This window comes from Pleurodeles waltl, chromosome 11 (assembly GCF_031143425.1).
Source record: "Pleurodeles waltl isolate 20211129_DDA chromosome 11, aPleWal1.hap1.20221129, whole genome shotgun sequence".
NCBI classification, from domain to species: Eukaryota; Metazoa; Chordata; class Amphibia; order Caudata; family Salamandridae; genus Pleurodeles; species Pleurodeles waltl.
Genome location: NC_090450.1, coordinates 180,413,798 through 180,430,943, shown reverse-complemented (window position 1 = coordinate 180,430,943; position 17,146 = coordinate 180,413,798). Strand labels below are relative to the sequence as shown.

General features: G+C 43.3%; 1 protein-coding gene across 1 annotated transcript in view; it reads left to right on the top strand.

Moving 5' to 3' along the window:
* Positions 1-17,146, top strand: part of LOC138265570 (carboxypeptidase B-like) — a 62,308-nt gene that overhangs the window by 17,791 nt on the left and 27,371 nt on the right. Inside the window, exons 4-8 of the mRNA XM_069213394.1 lie at positions 10,559-10,655; positions 10,756-10,857; positions 12,375-12,476; positions 16,199-16,309; positions 16,398-16,488. Coding sequence (XP_069069495.1) covers positions 10,559-10,655; positions 10,756-10,857; positions 12,375-12,476; positions 16,199-16,309; positions 16,398-16,488 — 503 coding nt within the window. The remainder of the gene's footprint in view (positions 1-10,558; positions 10,656-10,755; positions 10,858-12,374; positions 12,477-16,198; positions 16,310-16,397; positions 16,489-17,146) is intronic.

Genomic DNA, 17,146 nt, shown 5'->3' with positions numbered 1-17,146 from the left:
GAAAAGATCACCCAACACTGTGACCCCGGCTGTCATCCAGCAGTGGATAGAAGACCAACCCTCTCATCGCTCCCAGCGTCAAGCCAACAACAGCGGGAGTTGGTGTGAATAAAGAGTCATAGTACGTGCCCTCATAAGGGGCCTGGCCCATACAAACCTTGCAGTTCTAATAAGCACATTCAAATTCTGCACACTAGAGGGAGGGGAAGGACTTAACAAAATTCCTGTCACTAACTGGTCAGTTTGGGAACCACTCTCCTGGGTAAACATAGCATCCCACAGGCATGACCACCAGTGAGCTACCCATTGTAACTGCCCTGCTATGTAATACAATTCTTGATCAGGGGCTGCATAAGTGTAACTTCCAGAGAGCCATGTGGCTTCTCAGTGCACCCCAATATAAGACCACAGGTTGCCATCGAGGTCCTGAAAGAACTGCAAACAAATAGAGGAGATGTGGCAGGACAACCATCTCGGATACAGCAACCCTGCCACTCATGGATAGTGGTAACATTGTCTGAAACGCCACCGACCGCCGAAGATCCAGAAAGTGTGCAGCCATAGTTGCCATTGAATAACAAATCCAGTGAACGATAGATGGGAACCCCAAAATATCAGATAGTTTACTGCTCCCTTGCAAAGCTGGGGACACAAGTACAGGGACGTTCTCAGCAACCTGTTCCCAAAGTGTATAAATCTAGGATATACTCCATTTCACTTTGAGCCCAGAATGGCAGCCACATTCTGTCAGCACCGTCACTTCCCCCTATAAATCATCGTCCTTCCCCTGGAATAGAATAACATATCATCTGCACATTCACCAGAGAGGCACAAACCACAATAGTGGTGAGCTAGAAGAACCGCTTGAGAGAACAGCTCCATTGCCAGAGCAAACAATAAGGGAGATAGGGGACAGTCCTTTTGGTGCCCCACTCCTCTGCAAAAGCATCCTATTTCAGAGAACCAGTGAGGATCCTAGCATGCGGGCGAGTGTATAGGAGCTTCGTCCATCTAACTAAGACAATGCCAAAGCCCATGCTGAACATGGTGGCATATAAGAACTCCTACCGGAGCAAGTAAAAGGCCTTTCTGATGTCCACTGAGAGGAATAATGCCTTCTGCACCAATCTCCCATGCTAATCCAAAGTGAGAAGCAGCTGGCAAATATTGGGCATAGTGCTACATGTGGCGATAAAACTCATCTGATAAACATTAACCAGAGAGCACATAAAGGATGGCAAGGGGCCGGCCAATACCTTACTCAGGATTTTTTTGTCTGTATTAAGCATTGAGAGTGGGCAATACAAATCCAGAAAGACCTGGTCCCCATCTTTCTTTGGAAGTGACATAATAGGGCCGGGTGTGCTTCACTATGAGGCAAGCTAGATGCTGGAAGGAGAAGGTGAGCCTAGACACATCCAGTATGCTGGACATGGTGTCTATTCTGTGGGGATGCTCATAGGGCAGATGAAGGGGACAATACCTTCCAAACCAGACACTGTATAGGTGACAAACATGGCACTGAATATGCTAGTGGTTACTGCAATGTGTCTATATTAGTTGCCTTGTTATATTTTTCAGTTGGTGGGGTGTTTACATAATTTTTTTTATAACACATATTGTTTATGGTGGGTATAATTTGCATAAAAAAGCAATACTTTATAGCATAGTATTACATATGCTGTATTGGATATATAAAAGAGGCTCTAATTTGTCACTCTATGTTTCCTTTTTTACTATGAGAAGCTTCTTTGAAAATGGTTTCATGTTGACATCCACAATTTGCATGCAAAAATTTTCAGCCTTTTATAACCCTTAAAATCCTGCATGAAAAATTGACCTTCCATCACTTATGTTTTTTTTAAATCGGCCTCTGCTTCTTTCTACCTTATGTCTCCCTCTTCTGTATACAAGTCACTCTAAAATTCTCATGCTTAACTGCCTTAAAGCTCTTTGGAAACCATTGGAAACCATAACTATATCTATTAATTCTAGCTAAGAATTGTGTCTCACCTAGCCCCCCTCTTATGATCACATCTATGTCGACTAATACCACAAAGAAACTGACGTGAATGCATGGAATGAGCATGCAAAACTAACCCCAATAACTAGTTGACTGACCACTAATTTGGCACCCAAGTAGTATGCTACTCGCCGCAAATGCCTCGTCAGGGGTAGTAAGTGCTATACAAATACAATTCATTCTTATAATATAATAACAGCCTCATGCAGAGCAAAAGGAAGCAGACCCCGTTGACGAGAATCATCTCAGAGGGCCACAAGTTTGGAGATGAGGACTGCACAATATACTGCATAGAATTCTATGGAGAGGCAAACTAGGCTGGGCATCTGCCCACTCACATATCCTTAATTGCACACCGGACTTCCTCTTCGATGATATCTGCCCCCAACAGCCCCGTCATCCCAGAACCAAGGGAAATCGGTGAACAATGTGCAATATAACTCAGCATGCCTGCATAACTACACAAGGGCACTGCCGAGTACAACCCACTATAGTGTCAAACAACGCCTCACTGATCTCACTCTGAGTGAAGAAATCCTGCCCTGACGAGTCATGCACTTGGAGGATGGTATGGCCCTGGTTCTTAGTCTGTAGGAGTCATGCCTGCATCCTCTCCAACTTATTCCTACCACAGTGGACACTGGTCATATATGCCTTCTAGTCAAAACACCACAGGCATTCGACCATAATGTGGCCCTTTTCTCCAGTAATCTGCCCCTCCCATCTGGTGTTCCCTACAACTCGCACTGGAGACCATTAACCACTATCCCATGATGCTGAATATCAGAATGCTGTCCAGATTGTACCCACAGATATACAATAACCCCTAGCTACCACCTTCATAGCGTCCCACGAAACTCCCACTGACAAAGCTGAACCTGCATTGCCAAGCCAGAAATTTGTGACATGCTCACCCTGTAAAACTCAGAAAGCCCGATCCTCCAGCATCCCTGGGTCTAGGCACCAGGTACGGCCTGTCGTTCTAGCAGAGGACCATTGAAAGGTATATAAAAGGGGAAATGATAAAAGTATGTCTTCGCCAAGTATTCGGTTCCCACCATCCTACCATACAGCATCCGATAGGTGTAAACCCAGTCAAACCAGACCTCAAGCTCATGAAACCTTAATGGTAGGAATACACATGAGCACACAGTTGCCTGTCCTCCAACAATCAACTAAATCCCTTTGGACAACCCACATGTGCACAGAGTCTGCCAGTTTAGCCACTGGTGCACTGCTATTCAAGCTGATGTCTACCACGCATTTAAAGTCCCCCCCAGCAATCCTCCAGTAAGGCACCATGAGTGATAAGGGGGGGGGCAAACCTGACAGGAAAGCCAACTGGTCAACATTCGGCTCATAAATAATCAATAACGCCACATCCCTGCCATCCAATGAACCCAATACTAGTACATAGGGACCATCTCCGTCCGCGAAGGACCCTATGCACCATAAAAGGGACCCCAGGTTTGATCCAAATAAGGGTGCTGCACGAGAAAGCCAAATGATTGGTCAGATTCTATGAAATGAATCTCTTGCAAAAATGCAATTTGAACCCCCCCTCCATTTCAAATAAGCTAGGATGTTCTCATGTTTGAAAGGGAAAGAAAGACCTTGCACATTTCACATAATCACCTTAACCTGTGCCGTCATGTGGTTAAACCACAAGTCGAGGGTCACAGGAACCCCATTCAGAAACAAGCACCTCTGACACCATCCACTTCACATTACATCAAGCAAAGAAATACCTCTGCATCATACATTCTGCCTGCAAGAACCCAAAAACAAATAATAATAAAAAGCAAAAAGACCCAACCCCTGGGACTGAGACACACAACCATCCTGTCCAAACACACCAACACAAGAGGCTCATCAAAGAGCCAAATAGGGGCCAGTGGACAACATGTTCTATTACAGAGGAAGACTACCAAAGAAGGGAGTGCCAGCTAAAGGAAAAAGAAGCAGCACACTAGCAAGCAAAAAAATGCAAGGGGGTGCGAATAGCAAGCTCACCTTGTCTGTCTCCCCACCAGTCTCATTCATATCCGGATTACACCAAGGAGAAAGAAGCCGCACAACCCGCCCCGATAAAACAGCAGGAACATATAGTAATGGACATCAAGGCAAAATTATGTGAAGTGCGGTAACAGACAGTCATAAAGAACATCTGGAGTACACAGAGGATAAATGAGCCACCTAATCAAGCCACTCATTGACACAACAGTAGGATGAATTACAAATGAAAAATAGACATGATGAGAAAGCATTATTATGACAAGCAGAATTAAGCAACATCATCCAGAGGCCCCGAGATAACTCCCATCAAAGTGTTCTTGAGCTTGAATAACAGAGTCCCCATACTTAGATCGTTCACTGATCCTCAATGACGCAACGTTCTCAAACGCTATTGTTTGTCCAAACATCATCTGAAAGGCCGTAGGCCGGGACACTCCCCCTGCCCAGATCACTAGCATCATGAGTGAAGAGTCCGTCACAACACAGGGATCTCGGTGAGCGCTGTACCTTTATCGTAGAGTTCAGGCCAAACCCAGGCTGGAGATGGGTCAATAAAGAAATGTGCTTTGTCTTCAGCCTGAACCCGTAGTCGGGCAGGGAACAGATGTGAATAAATCAATCCCAGGTCATGCAGTTTCCTCTTTACTGCTAACAAACGATGCCCTTTGAGTCTGAACCTGGAGAGTGAAGTTAGGCTACAGCAAGCTTTTCCCCAGCAAAGGGCCATGAGCACATGCTTGTTGTAGGAGATGATCCCTATCACGAAAAGGCAAAAGATGAGCCAGCACTGGATGTGGTGGCACTACAAGGTGAGGCTGCTGTGCCGGCATTCTATGTACATGTTCTAAATCAAAGAATTTGGAGAGGCCCTCCCGGTCCTCTACCTCCTATAGCCAATCCTCCATGTAAGCCAGCAGGGAGTCCCTCTCAACCCTCTTGGGCATCCTACAATACAGATATTATTCCAGCAACCCTCTTGGTCACCCAGCTGGGCCACCAGGTGCCATGTCTGCGTCTGGAGAGTTGTGATGTGGTTTTCCGCAGACTGGACATGTGGGTGTCAGAGACTGCACCGTGCTCTCCAGTGAATGGACCTTCTCCTACATTTCTACATTTTCTGCATGTTTTCATGGATAAGGCCCAATTCCACTGACAGCAAGCCAATTTTGCCCTTCAAGCACTCACCAGAAAAATCAATGGCTGCCAAAAGCACCTCAAACTTGCTGTCCATATATGCCTTATCCTGTGACGAAGTGTCCTGTTTGATCCCCTTCTAGGGGGTGCTGGCAGCTGCTTCCTCCTTGGACCATTGTGTGCACCCCATGATTGTCCCAGGAAGGCACAAGGAACCTCAAAGCATCTGAACCACTATGTATGATTTGCCACACAAAGGCCTAGGAAGGCATCTTCACCCACCAAGACCTTGTCCAAAGTCATCAGGAGGTTTGCAGGACAACAGCATGAGCAATACAAATGTGGGGCACCGGGTAAAAATCCAGACTATTAGGCTCTCCAGTAGCCAGTACAAGGAGTGGTACAAGCATTGACTCAGGACAGCGGTATGCCCCCCACAAGGGACTATGCCTATTTCACCAGCAGCAGCCACAGGGGCTCCAGTCCATAAACCCACAAAGCAAAGCATCCTTGTGGGGGTTCCCACAATGAGGCAGGCAGAATCACACAACCAACCCAGTATCCCTCCTCAAGTAACAATCATAGCTCCCCCCCCAAGGGCCAAAACCAATACCACCTCCAGTGTTCAAGGGCCCTCAGACCATCGTGAATAAGGTTGCCTGTTACACAGACAGGCACTCACCCTCACATCCAGGTACCTCCAGTGGCAAAACAGTCCACTGTGCAAGGCCCTCCTAGGCACCAAAAAATGGCATCCAAAGGCAAAAGCATGACCCCTGTGATTAAGGCAGGGCGGCCACCATAAATAGTGCCAATACCCAATTGTAGGCCATCCACAAGGCAATGCAGACCCCGGGGCAAAACACCAAAGTAGTTCCGTGAACCCGTTCATCCAAGGGCCCTCGATGCAGGCATGGGCCCTAGTTATCACCCTCCAGAAGCACCACAGTCTGCTATGCTGCTCCATCCCAGAAGCAAAGGAAGGAAGCACTGTCCGGCATCTATAGAATTATCCCTGCTGCCTGGATCACAGCGGAGACCCCATTTTGGGTGCAATCAAGGCCCAACCATGGCCCCCACATAAAGTGCTTGACCCCTTGGCCAAGCAACATAGTTCAGGAGCCGATGTGACAGTGGCCCCTTACTCAAAAGTACGGCAGGAGGGAGGCTGAGCCAGGTACCGCAGCCGCAGCAGGAGATTAGTGCTGTCTCCACACATGAAACTGGGCCACTAGATTGTGGGCTGTGGAAGGATCTAAGCGTAGGGGTCCGTATGCCCAATTATGCTCCATTCTCACCCCTAACACCACAACCAGAGGCTTACCAGGGTACTCAGATGCCCATAGAGACCACTTCTGTGTCAGGAGGAGCGTGCATGGCAGCCTGAAGTGACTGGGGGATTACGGGTGCCAAGAAGCTCAAGAGCTCAAGCCATCCACTTCCTCAGGCCATGGGAGTCAGCTCCACTCACTGTCCATTTAGACAGTTGTCTGCAAGGCCTGCAGACAACCCTAAATTTGGAGGGTAGAGCTCCCTCAGGATGGAAGAGTAACTGCTCGTCACCATCCCAACCAAGTAAATTCTATCCACTAAATTATAAGGCGTGTATAGCTTTTTAAAGTAGGTTTGAGAGGTGGAATTTTACATTCATAAGGAGAGAGAGATGGCATCATGCTGTCTTGCAATTCTTATAACTGTATTGCTTGAACTAGAGCTTGACATCAAGGGTGAAATCAAGTTATTTTGCATTTGTTGTCACCTGGGAGATGAAATTATCCAATTTCTGTGTAGAGAACCATTCTTAGATTTGTGTCCGTGTTTTAGCACTGACAAATTGAAGGACTTCTTTGGTAATCATGTTCACTATTAGGCAAGCATTGACATTGTTTTGGAAATTAGATCAAGACACGTTTTGCCAATGCATGTTATGAGGAATGGATATTTTAAGGTAGAGTTATTTGATATTGGCAAATTGATTGATCTTGATGCTGCTGTTGCTAAGGGGTTACAAGGGATGTGATGCAGAGATTGAAGATTATGAGGGACTTGCTAGAACCTTTGGAAACTTTGCAGTTTCTGAGATCATGAGGTTCACATCGGAGTGAATGGGTGGTAGTTGGGGAGGCAGGAAAGGAACCATCATATGAGGTCAGAGAAGTCCACACTTGTTTGAATCATGTTAATTAGTGCCTTGTGGGTGACAGTTTTGAAGGTTACAGGGAGGTCAAGTAAGATCAATAGGTATGGGTGCTTCTTGCCAGCAATCAGCAGCTCACTGTCAACTATCTTGAGGGTCACAGTGCTGCTGTGAGGTCTGAATCTGGATCGGTAGTCCTCTAAAGGGTTATTCTTGCTGATATTTTATGAGTATTTGTGTCTAGCTCTAGGTTTCGGTGTGACATAATCAAGCATTTCCAGGACAAAGTCTTTCTCACAAAGGTGAAAAATTGTGATCAACAGAGCTTTTTCGATGAGGTAACGTCCTACCACATGGACTGTGAATAAATAACATCAAACCTTTGAGTAAGGCACAATTACACAAGTACTCATGCCTTGCAAGTCAGGCCTGGCTATTCAGGTGTCATTGAAATCAAAGTTTCTGAAAAAGACACACCTACTGTTAGAAAAAGCATCATGAAACCGGACTCCAATCATAAACTTCAGTTCACCAAAGTGCCATGAGCAGCAGAAGCGACACAACCACTTGGTGGCATACAACACCACAAGGTTCCCACTTTGCCTCCCCTGCAGTTACTCAACAGGTTATATTTTACTGCTCCGAAGTAAAGATAAGGGCAAAGGGGACAAACTATAGCAAGTCAACAAAGCTCCCTCTGCAATATTTATTTTCAGTTCTTGGTGTTGCGTCTGCAACTGATGACTACCCATAGTTGATTCATTCAATGTAACAAAATTACACAAACCATTGACCTTGAAGTGCAGTAAAAAAAAGTAAGTTTGCCTCCTGGCTTTCTACCCATCATGCATTCCCCGGGCTTAAACCACTCTGTCCCTGCTGATTAACATGATTTCAGACTTCAGCAGCCAAAGACAGACATGTCCCTAAGATAGTAAAGAATCACAGATCTTTAGTACACCGTGTGTGGTTTGTTGCTCTCATGTAATTACCTTGCTTAAGATCAACAAAGCCCTGGAGGTGTCCTATGCCATCAACACTAGTGAAGAAAGCTAACAAATGTAGGCATAACTTGTAAGATGGTGAAATATCAAGGAGTAGTAGAGTATAACCCCTTATTTTAATAAATATATACGAGGCATCAGTGAAATTTGAATTTCTTGTGATAAGAAATTACTGAAAACTACACTATTACACCTGCTCACGTAATTAAGTGTACTATGGTGCAAACATCCCCTTGAAGGAGCACAGGACCAATTAATTTAGCAACCATGAGCGGCTGCTGCTGTTCATGTTTCGTGCATTTAGCGCTATTTTCCTTTGCACAAAGTGCAACCTCTAGTCCAATTTGGATGCGAGGCTGCATTTGCACTAAGAAAATAGTGATAAATACTGGGTTACATATTCCTCTTGTTATCGCACATAATATCAAGTCATTTTGATGTATTTCTGCATACCTTCGCTACAAAAAAATATGTAAATTACTCCCAGCCCTAATTAAGACATGCTGGTAACACACGATTACATTGCTTGGCACACATCCATGTTGCAATTGAACACTTAGTTTAATATATATTAAAAGGTATCAATAGTATTTAACTGAATTTAAGATATTGCAAAGACTTTAAAGAAGAGCAAAACTAAGGGGGTCATTCTGACCCTGGCGGTAAATACCGCCAGGGCGGAGGTTGGCGGTAGCACCGCCAACAGGCTGGCGGTGCACCGCCGGGCATTCTGACCGCAGAAGCGTAAAGCGTAAAGCGGCGTACCGCCGACTTTCCGCTGCCCATGGGAATCCGCCATGGCGGCGCAGCTTGCTGCGCCGCCATGGGGATTCTGACACCGCATACCGCCATCCTGTTCCTGGCGGTTCGCCCGCCAGGAACAGGATGGCGGTATGGGGTGCCGTGGGGCCCCTGGGGGCCCCTGCAGTGCCCATGCCAATGGCATGGGCACTGCAGGGCCCCCGTAAGAGGGCCCCACAAAGAATTTCAGTGTCTGCTTTGCAGACACTGAAATTCGCGACGGGTGCAACTGCACCCGTCGCACCTTCCCACTCCGCCGGCTCCATTCTGAGCCGGCGTCCTCGTGGGAAGGGTGTTTCCCGCTGGGCTGGCGGGCGGACTTTCGGCGGTCGCCCGCCAGCCCAGTGGGAAACCCAGAATGACCGCTGCGGTCTTTTGACCGCGGTACGGTCTTCTGGCGGTTCCCGCTTGGCGGGCGGCTACCGACGCCCGCCAAGCTTAGAATCACCCCCTAAATGTTTTCTAGACTACTTGCCGAAATTTAAAAAAAATCTCAGTGAAAACCCAATATTCCATCTGTGTCGTACAGCTTGACAGATTCAACTAAATGAGTATTTTTTGTTCATAACACCCTCTTAATTAAACGATTACCTGCTTACTTGCCACCAAGGAAGGTTGCCTGCCTTTCCTTTTAAATATCTTTATCTAACCACACTACTCCTTTCTCTGAGAGAAGCTCTATCCCCTTTATGATAGCGGTCCTGTGACTGCAGTGGCAGTAATTACAAATTTCATTTATTTTTGAATGGGTTCAGAAAACATGACACACATTAAAAGTCATAAATATTGAAATGAAATGAATAGAAATAGTTTATTTCACATTGATAGAACGTGTTGATAAACATATTGCTAAGTTCTTAGAAAAAAAACAGTGGCAATGGGAATATGAATGAGTTTGTGTAGTGCATGCACACATGCACACACCCACGCACACATTGAAACATTCATCCAAATATGCACTTTTTCACAGAGATCCACTTAGACCTCCAATATATACGTAGTCTGAAAGATATGTATTTAGGTTTTTGATGAATTAACTGCTGTAAGCCATCTCAAAGGGCTAAAGGTGTCAGGAGGGCCTAATGGAGGGAATAAATTGGTGAGAATGAGGAAGGAGTCATGTAAATGGAATACTATCCTGTCTGAAAGTAATGTGTTATTTATTACACCGCAATGTTTTTGCACACAAAAGCAAATTAAACTATACTTTCTTTTATGATTGCTTTGCAATGTTTTTAGGTATGTCTCGCTTTTGTGTGAGTTAAGATTAGCTTCAGTTCTTTGATTTCTTGTTCTTTTCTCAGTGTATCATTGAATTGCTTTTTCTCTTTGTTCACATAACAAAGCAATAAGACCGTGCTTCACTTGCCTAGTTAGCCCACTAAGTTATTTTTTCTCAATTTTTAGAAGTTCTCATCTTAAATATTTCCAATTTTATTGTAGAATACTGATTGGTGACCTACAAGCTGCAATGGACAATGAGCGTGATAGTAACATTCGTGCTGCTCACAGTTATGAAAAGTACAATGACTATAATGCGGTAAGATGAGTAATTCAGATGTATTATATTGTGCTTTTTCGTTTGTATGGATGCACGGAGCCCTTAATATGCCGTACCCTATCTGAATATTTCTGCACAGATCGTTTCCTGGACTGCGAGTATTGCTTCTCAGAATCCATCTCTCGTGAGCCGTACACAAATTGGAACATCCTATGAAAATCGCCCAATCTACATTCTCAAGGTATTTTTAAGAATATTTACATTAGAATTTTCTCGGATATAAAAAACTGTGGTGGCTATCCTAGGCAAAATCACTTTCTGTTTACTGGTCTCTCCATGGATCTCTTGCATCCAGTAACTCCCCCTCTTTCAAGAACTCCCTCTTTCACAGTTTGAATTTTACATTCAGGTGTAAGTAGCCCACATGTCAGATCATGGTAGCTCATAGAAGCATGCACCTGTTTCATTGGAAGTGCTAGTGTGCTAAAAAAAAGGCCTAATACCCCTGAGAAGGATACCGGGGTGTAATAAGAATATTCACCCCACCTAAGTCAGGGGGCATTGAAATGTTGAGGCACTTGGGATAGCTAAAAATAAATTAAAAAATCCTTCTTGAGGCTCTGGGTGGGGTACACCTTTACACCCACTAAGACTGGATTTAGTACTGGAATCATAGCTGGGTTTGCCAAATTGAGATAAGTAACTGCTGTTTGGAAGAGGTGTTAGTTTGGAAGGGGCGTATTGTTGATGTCCTTTCCAAATAATGAGTCTTTGAGGTGTAGCAATTTTTCCTAACCAAACTCTGAGTTGGAATGCTCGGTCATTGGCAAAAAGGAAACTGGTCCCTTCTACTTTGTGGATAAAAAAAAAAAAAAGTTAGTATTTGTTAAATGGAGCCCCATTTCTTTTAAAGAAAATGGGCTGCTTTAAAAAAATATGTTATTCAAATGCAATCACAAATGTAGTGGTCTGCTGACCCCAGCAGGTCACCATCCATGCCATAGCATCCAATTGCAGAAAGTTGCAACTTATGGCAGGAATCTTTAATGTTTATGAGGTAGATCTGACTGCCACCCACTCCGAATAGGAATTTTATGAATTCACCTGTTAATACATAAATACGTTCTTAAAATTGCCGCTGGCCGCAATTTGTTGAAAGTTATATATTTGACTAGTGTTTTGTACATAACATCTAAGGGTTCCCTATAAGTTAGTCCAAACGAAAAGCTGCTACTGTAAAGTGTGTTCAGTTCAAAACCACACAGTCTGCTAACTAGCTTTTGCACCCACATTTCTTTCCATTATTTAATATAGAGATAATGCGCAAATGCATTATTTATTTACACAGTCACTTGTTTATCTTTCAGTGCGTGCGAGTCAAACAGTAACAAAATTAAGGACATCATAAAAAGTGAATCCACAGCATTTTTGCAATAGCTGCCAGAAAATAATGATATTTCGATGTTAGCAGAAATAGCAGTTCTGTTCATTTTTCAGTTATGACCACCAGTTACATTCAATGCTGCCTGTTATTACCTTAATGTTAGAGCAAGTAGCTATTCTGAGAAATGTGATTCATACTGTGCAGCAAACCTATGAGATTTGCGTGTGGATGTTCCATCAAGTACAATATTCAAGCGACAATTAGCAGTCCGGTGTTAGGCCTGTCTAAATACCTCCCACGCCTGTGCCTTACCGATGAGTTGTCACGGCCATACCTAGAACAACTCCTGACATTTTTTATTTATTGCCTAACAGGTTGGAAAAAGTGCTCCAAACAAAAAAGCCATCTTTATTGACTGTGGCTTCCATGCCAGGGAATGGATTTCTCCTGCTTTCTGTCAGTGGTTTGTGAAAGAGGTAAATATATTATAATGTCATCGGTACTGTAAGTATGAAAACGTAAAATATCTTTATTTCTTCTCGTTTTAAGCGAATGCCATCAATATGCTTACATGTATATTGATTCACCATACATGTTTCAGTGACATTTTCAATAATTCATTCATCATGGTGTAATTCACATGAACTTGTCCCCATGAACATCTGAGATTGAATTTGGTTCCTCACAAGTGACCCAAATGGCTTCCTTACGAATCATTATTACACGAAGAACAACTCACATAGATTTTGCTGTGACTTACTGTTGCTGTGTGCTTGGCATATGCCTGAACTACAGTAGTAAGCCAGTAATGAGCTACCCCTGGCTTACTCCTGCAACTCTGGAACAAGTCTGGAGACAACAAGAGTATGTCACATCTACCCACAGCGAAATCTTTGTGATTTTGGCACTGAAACTCAGTCTGTAATACTAACAGGGATGCATCAAGACAGATTTGTATTCGGATGTGTTATTCTGCCTGGAGGAAAGTGAGGGCGTGTCTAGGCAAGTGTCTGTTGGCAGTCCAATATGCAATATATATGCAGAGAACTCCTGCATATTTGTGGTCTTGCAGTATTCGCAACAGAGGCAGACAAGCCAGTACATTAGCAGTGAGAGCTGAGCCAGAGCAGAACCAGGGGTCTGGCTTGGCTCTAAAAGTCCCTTCATGATCCGGACCATGAAAATGTTTGGCATGTGAAATATGCAACAAACATCATGTAAAAATATAGTAGTCTCTACAAAATTCAAAAACACGCATTTTTTAGGACACAAAAGCCTTTCATCGAAGTACACCAGATTGTATCACTGCATTTATCGGTAATAATTAAAAGTTCTTAAAAATGAAGTTAGAAACATTATTTCTGCCACCACCCGGCCCTGACGAAAATGCTATTAGAGAACTCATAGGCAAGTTAATTGTCATGTGGGCCCAATGTGTGGCTAAAATTCGTATTTTAGCACACTAGATGGATATCTATTTCTAGCTCCTGTTTTTCATCTAAGGTCAATGCTTTTTGTTTATCCTTTGCAGAGCATGGGTGGCTGGCAGAAGGCACATGAGAGCTTGGCTCATTTTAGGATCATGGATGTCTTTTGATGAATAGGCAGTCAAAGCCCCAGTATGTTTCTTAGCCGAGATGAAAGCAATAGCCAACTGGATGTCAGAGCACTGCCAGTAGAGCACAGGCAAATCTGAAATTATGCTGTGTGGACAGGCCACACAGTATTGGGCTTCTAACTAGTGCCCCCCTGAACTTGGCACAGCTCTGACCCCCAAACAAGTAGTCAAGAGCCTGGGTGTGCGTTTAGATCAAACCCTCTCCACGGAAGATCAAGTCTCGTCGACTATTGGCACATGCGGAGGAGAGTTTTTACCTTCATTCCACTTTCAGCACAGAAAACCTTGATACAAATGTTGGTCATTAGTCGACAACGCCTTACTACCTTCAGCTAACAAAACAATGCTATCTAAACTCCAAGTGGTGCAGAACACCGCTGCCTGCATTACCTGTAGCCTATCGTCTGGTGCTGCATCCTCTTCTCTTCTACAGTCATCACATTGATTACCAGTGCAGAAAAGAATAATTTTAAAAATCTGTTGTCCAGCACATAATTCCCTGATAGGCAAATTTCCCAGCTACCTATCGTCTAAGTTTTCACCCTATCATCCACTTAGACTTCTGAGATCCAGGGATAAAGTCTTGTTGGTGGTTGCATGAATCAAAAGAACTTAAACAGGTTGTAAGTTTTTCTCCTACCCTGCCCCTCTGTATTGGAACTGAGTACCTCAACACATTCGATTGTGCATGGATCATTTCAAATTTCACAAACTACTTAAGACAGTGCTATTCTAACTTATCAATTACCGCTTTTGTTTGAGTTGTGATTTGTGCCGACATACCTATTTTGGGATGGTTTAAGCCCATTATAAATGACTTTAACATAGCAACATAACAAGAGAACCTCAAACTGATGCAGTGTCAGGCATCTGACTCGGGCCTGGCTCAGGCTTTCAGTGCTTCACCCACCTCTCATTCACAAATATCGGCTGAGCATTTTCTTTGCACTTCTAAGTTACACTGGAATGAACAGGGTGAAAATGGTGTAGTAAGAAAACTGCATAAAATATCCTACGTAGCAAAAGATGTGGGGAAGATATTAGAAATGTGAATTGTGCATATTAAAAAGGCTGTGAATGCACAGAGGTAGGAAAAAAGCCTCCCCCAGAAATGCGAGTGAATGTGCTATATATGAGTAAATAAGGATACAACTGATGGATAACTTGCACTCAAACCCTTGAGTTCTATCAAGGGAATACTCAGATTATAAATCTAAGTAACATGTATATTGAATTGCAGCTACAGATCTCCAAATACATACTGGACCAGGTTCAGTGGAATCTGAAGCTGTAAGGATGTAATTCCAAGTGGTATATAATTGACGATGGGCCCCGTCAGGATCACCAGTAGCACCATAACCCCAATGCTCAGACATTTTCCTCCAGGGACTTTGGCAATTCTAAAACTAGCTGAAATTTGTCGACAAGCTGTTGAAATTCTTTGAAGAAAATCCTGCAAGTATTGAGAGATAACCAAGATAATCAGATATCTTCCAAGACTGCACATTTTCCAGGATTAAACCCAAAGTCTAAATACAGTCTTAGGGTCAAACTCATAAAGGGGCATTCTATGGCCTATGCCAAAGTGAAAGGGCAGGTATTTATTGAATAGGGTGTAATCCTGTCCTCCTTCCCGGGTGCCATTTCAGCAGCTTAGTACCACTGCAGGCACCCTAGCACCATGGTACAAGGGAGCCTGTGTTGTCAGCAGGATTGGGTTTGTGCAGGAAGGGGCACCTTACTGCATTTAAACAATCCTGGGATTGTTTCCCTCTTTCTATATGTGCATGGAAAGAGGAAACAAATGAGAAGAAATAGAGTTATTTTGTCTCATTGCGCCTCACCTCCAGCGGTATAAGGTTTTGGTGCATCCCCAGGTTTACATGTTTTTCTAACTCTGGGCAAGTTTCAAAATCCATGGGAGTTGTGTGACAATATCCACTGCAACACCCATGGAACACCTCCCGAGCGCAGAATAAGGCAATGCAGCAATTACTCCATGTCTATGAAACCATTCAAATCCATGCAAAGTGGCTTTGCATGGCCTCGTAGATGTTATTTTGTACATTGGGAAACGGGAGCGTCACAAAAAGTCACGGGGCTCTTAAATATGCCCCTATGTGTGTTGCCTCTGCCAGATATTCCCTAAGCACTCTTTGTGGCAAAGATAACAAACATCCCTTCAGGAGGGGAATTAGAGTCACAGAGGCTCTCAGTTCTGATCCTATAATATTCATGGAATTTTGAACTTCTCCTATATAATTGCTTTCTGCTCATACTGCATCTTGCAAGAGCATCACAAAGGAATACAATAAGTGACTGTTCGAAAGTTACTTGCCTAAGGACAGCAGTATTGCATCTTTATTGATAGGAGATTTAAATTTGTATTAGTATTAAGGCTGAAAGCCAGTTTGTTTTGTATTATTCAAGTTATGTTACAACACAATTAAAGATGAGTTGAATATTTCCATTCACTTCTTACATGCTTGCACGTTTTTAACAATACAACTATCTTCTCACCTAAGCTAAAAACCTATTGAATTAAATGAAAAATAACAAATATATTTTCTTGATATAAAGGCTGTCAGCACATATGGGACTAATACTCAGATGACTAACCTCCTTAACAATCTGGATTTCTACGTCTTGCCTGTTGTGAATGTGGATGGTTATTCTTACACATGGACTAACGTAAGTATGGATAAACTTCAGTAAACAAATGCCATGTTAAAGGACAACATCCTACTTTAATGTTCCTACATCCAACATTTGATTGTAGAACCGTATGTGGAGGAAAACTCGATCCAGAAATGCTAACAGCAACTGCATCGGAACAGATCCTAACAGGAATTTCAATGCAGGATGGTGTAGTAAGTATTTTTCTTACATGAAACTTTTATACCGCACAAAATTAGATGGGTTTCGCTTATTTCATCTTTAATATCTAGAGAAACATAAACCATTTATAAAGTTGTTTGTAAATTAGAAAATAAATGCTTTTAGGATTATTCCATTCATTCAGATTATTCATCCGCCCACTACAGCCTGCTGCATGGGGCAGCAGCTCAGCCCACTTCAGGCATTGGCTACATCTGCCCTTTCACAAAGAGGACATCCGCACACAGTCATTCACTTAAGAGCAACTGTGTCAATGTGTGCTTTTTGATACCACAAAACATTTTTGCTTTTAACTATTGTTTTGCAAAAACCATAACGAACTTAAACAAAGACAGATAAAGCCCAAAGGATGGCAGTAAATGCCAGAGCTATTGGCCTTGCCAGTGCTTGTTGTCCTATGTGTGCTAAAATGTGTTGCCAATCTGCCTATGGCAGTGGAATTAAAGTAGAACAATCTGTACCACGATTGTTCTGTAAGTATTGTAAGAATAACCCATGAAATATAGTGATGGTTTAGTTTGATAGACAGGCGTTCAAAGTCCACTGCTCAACAAAATGTTATTTTGTAACATTTTAACCACTTTTCGAGTCTTTAAATGCAACCACTATAAAGTGTAAATTCAGCAAGAT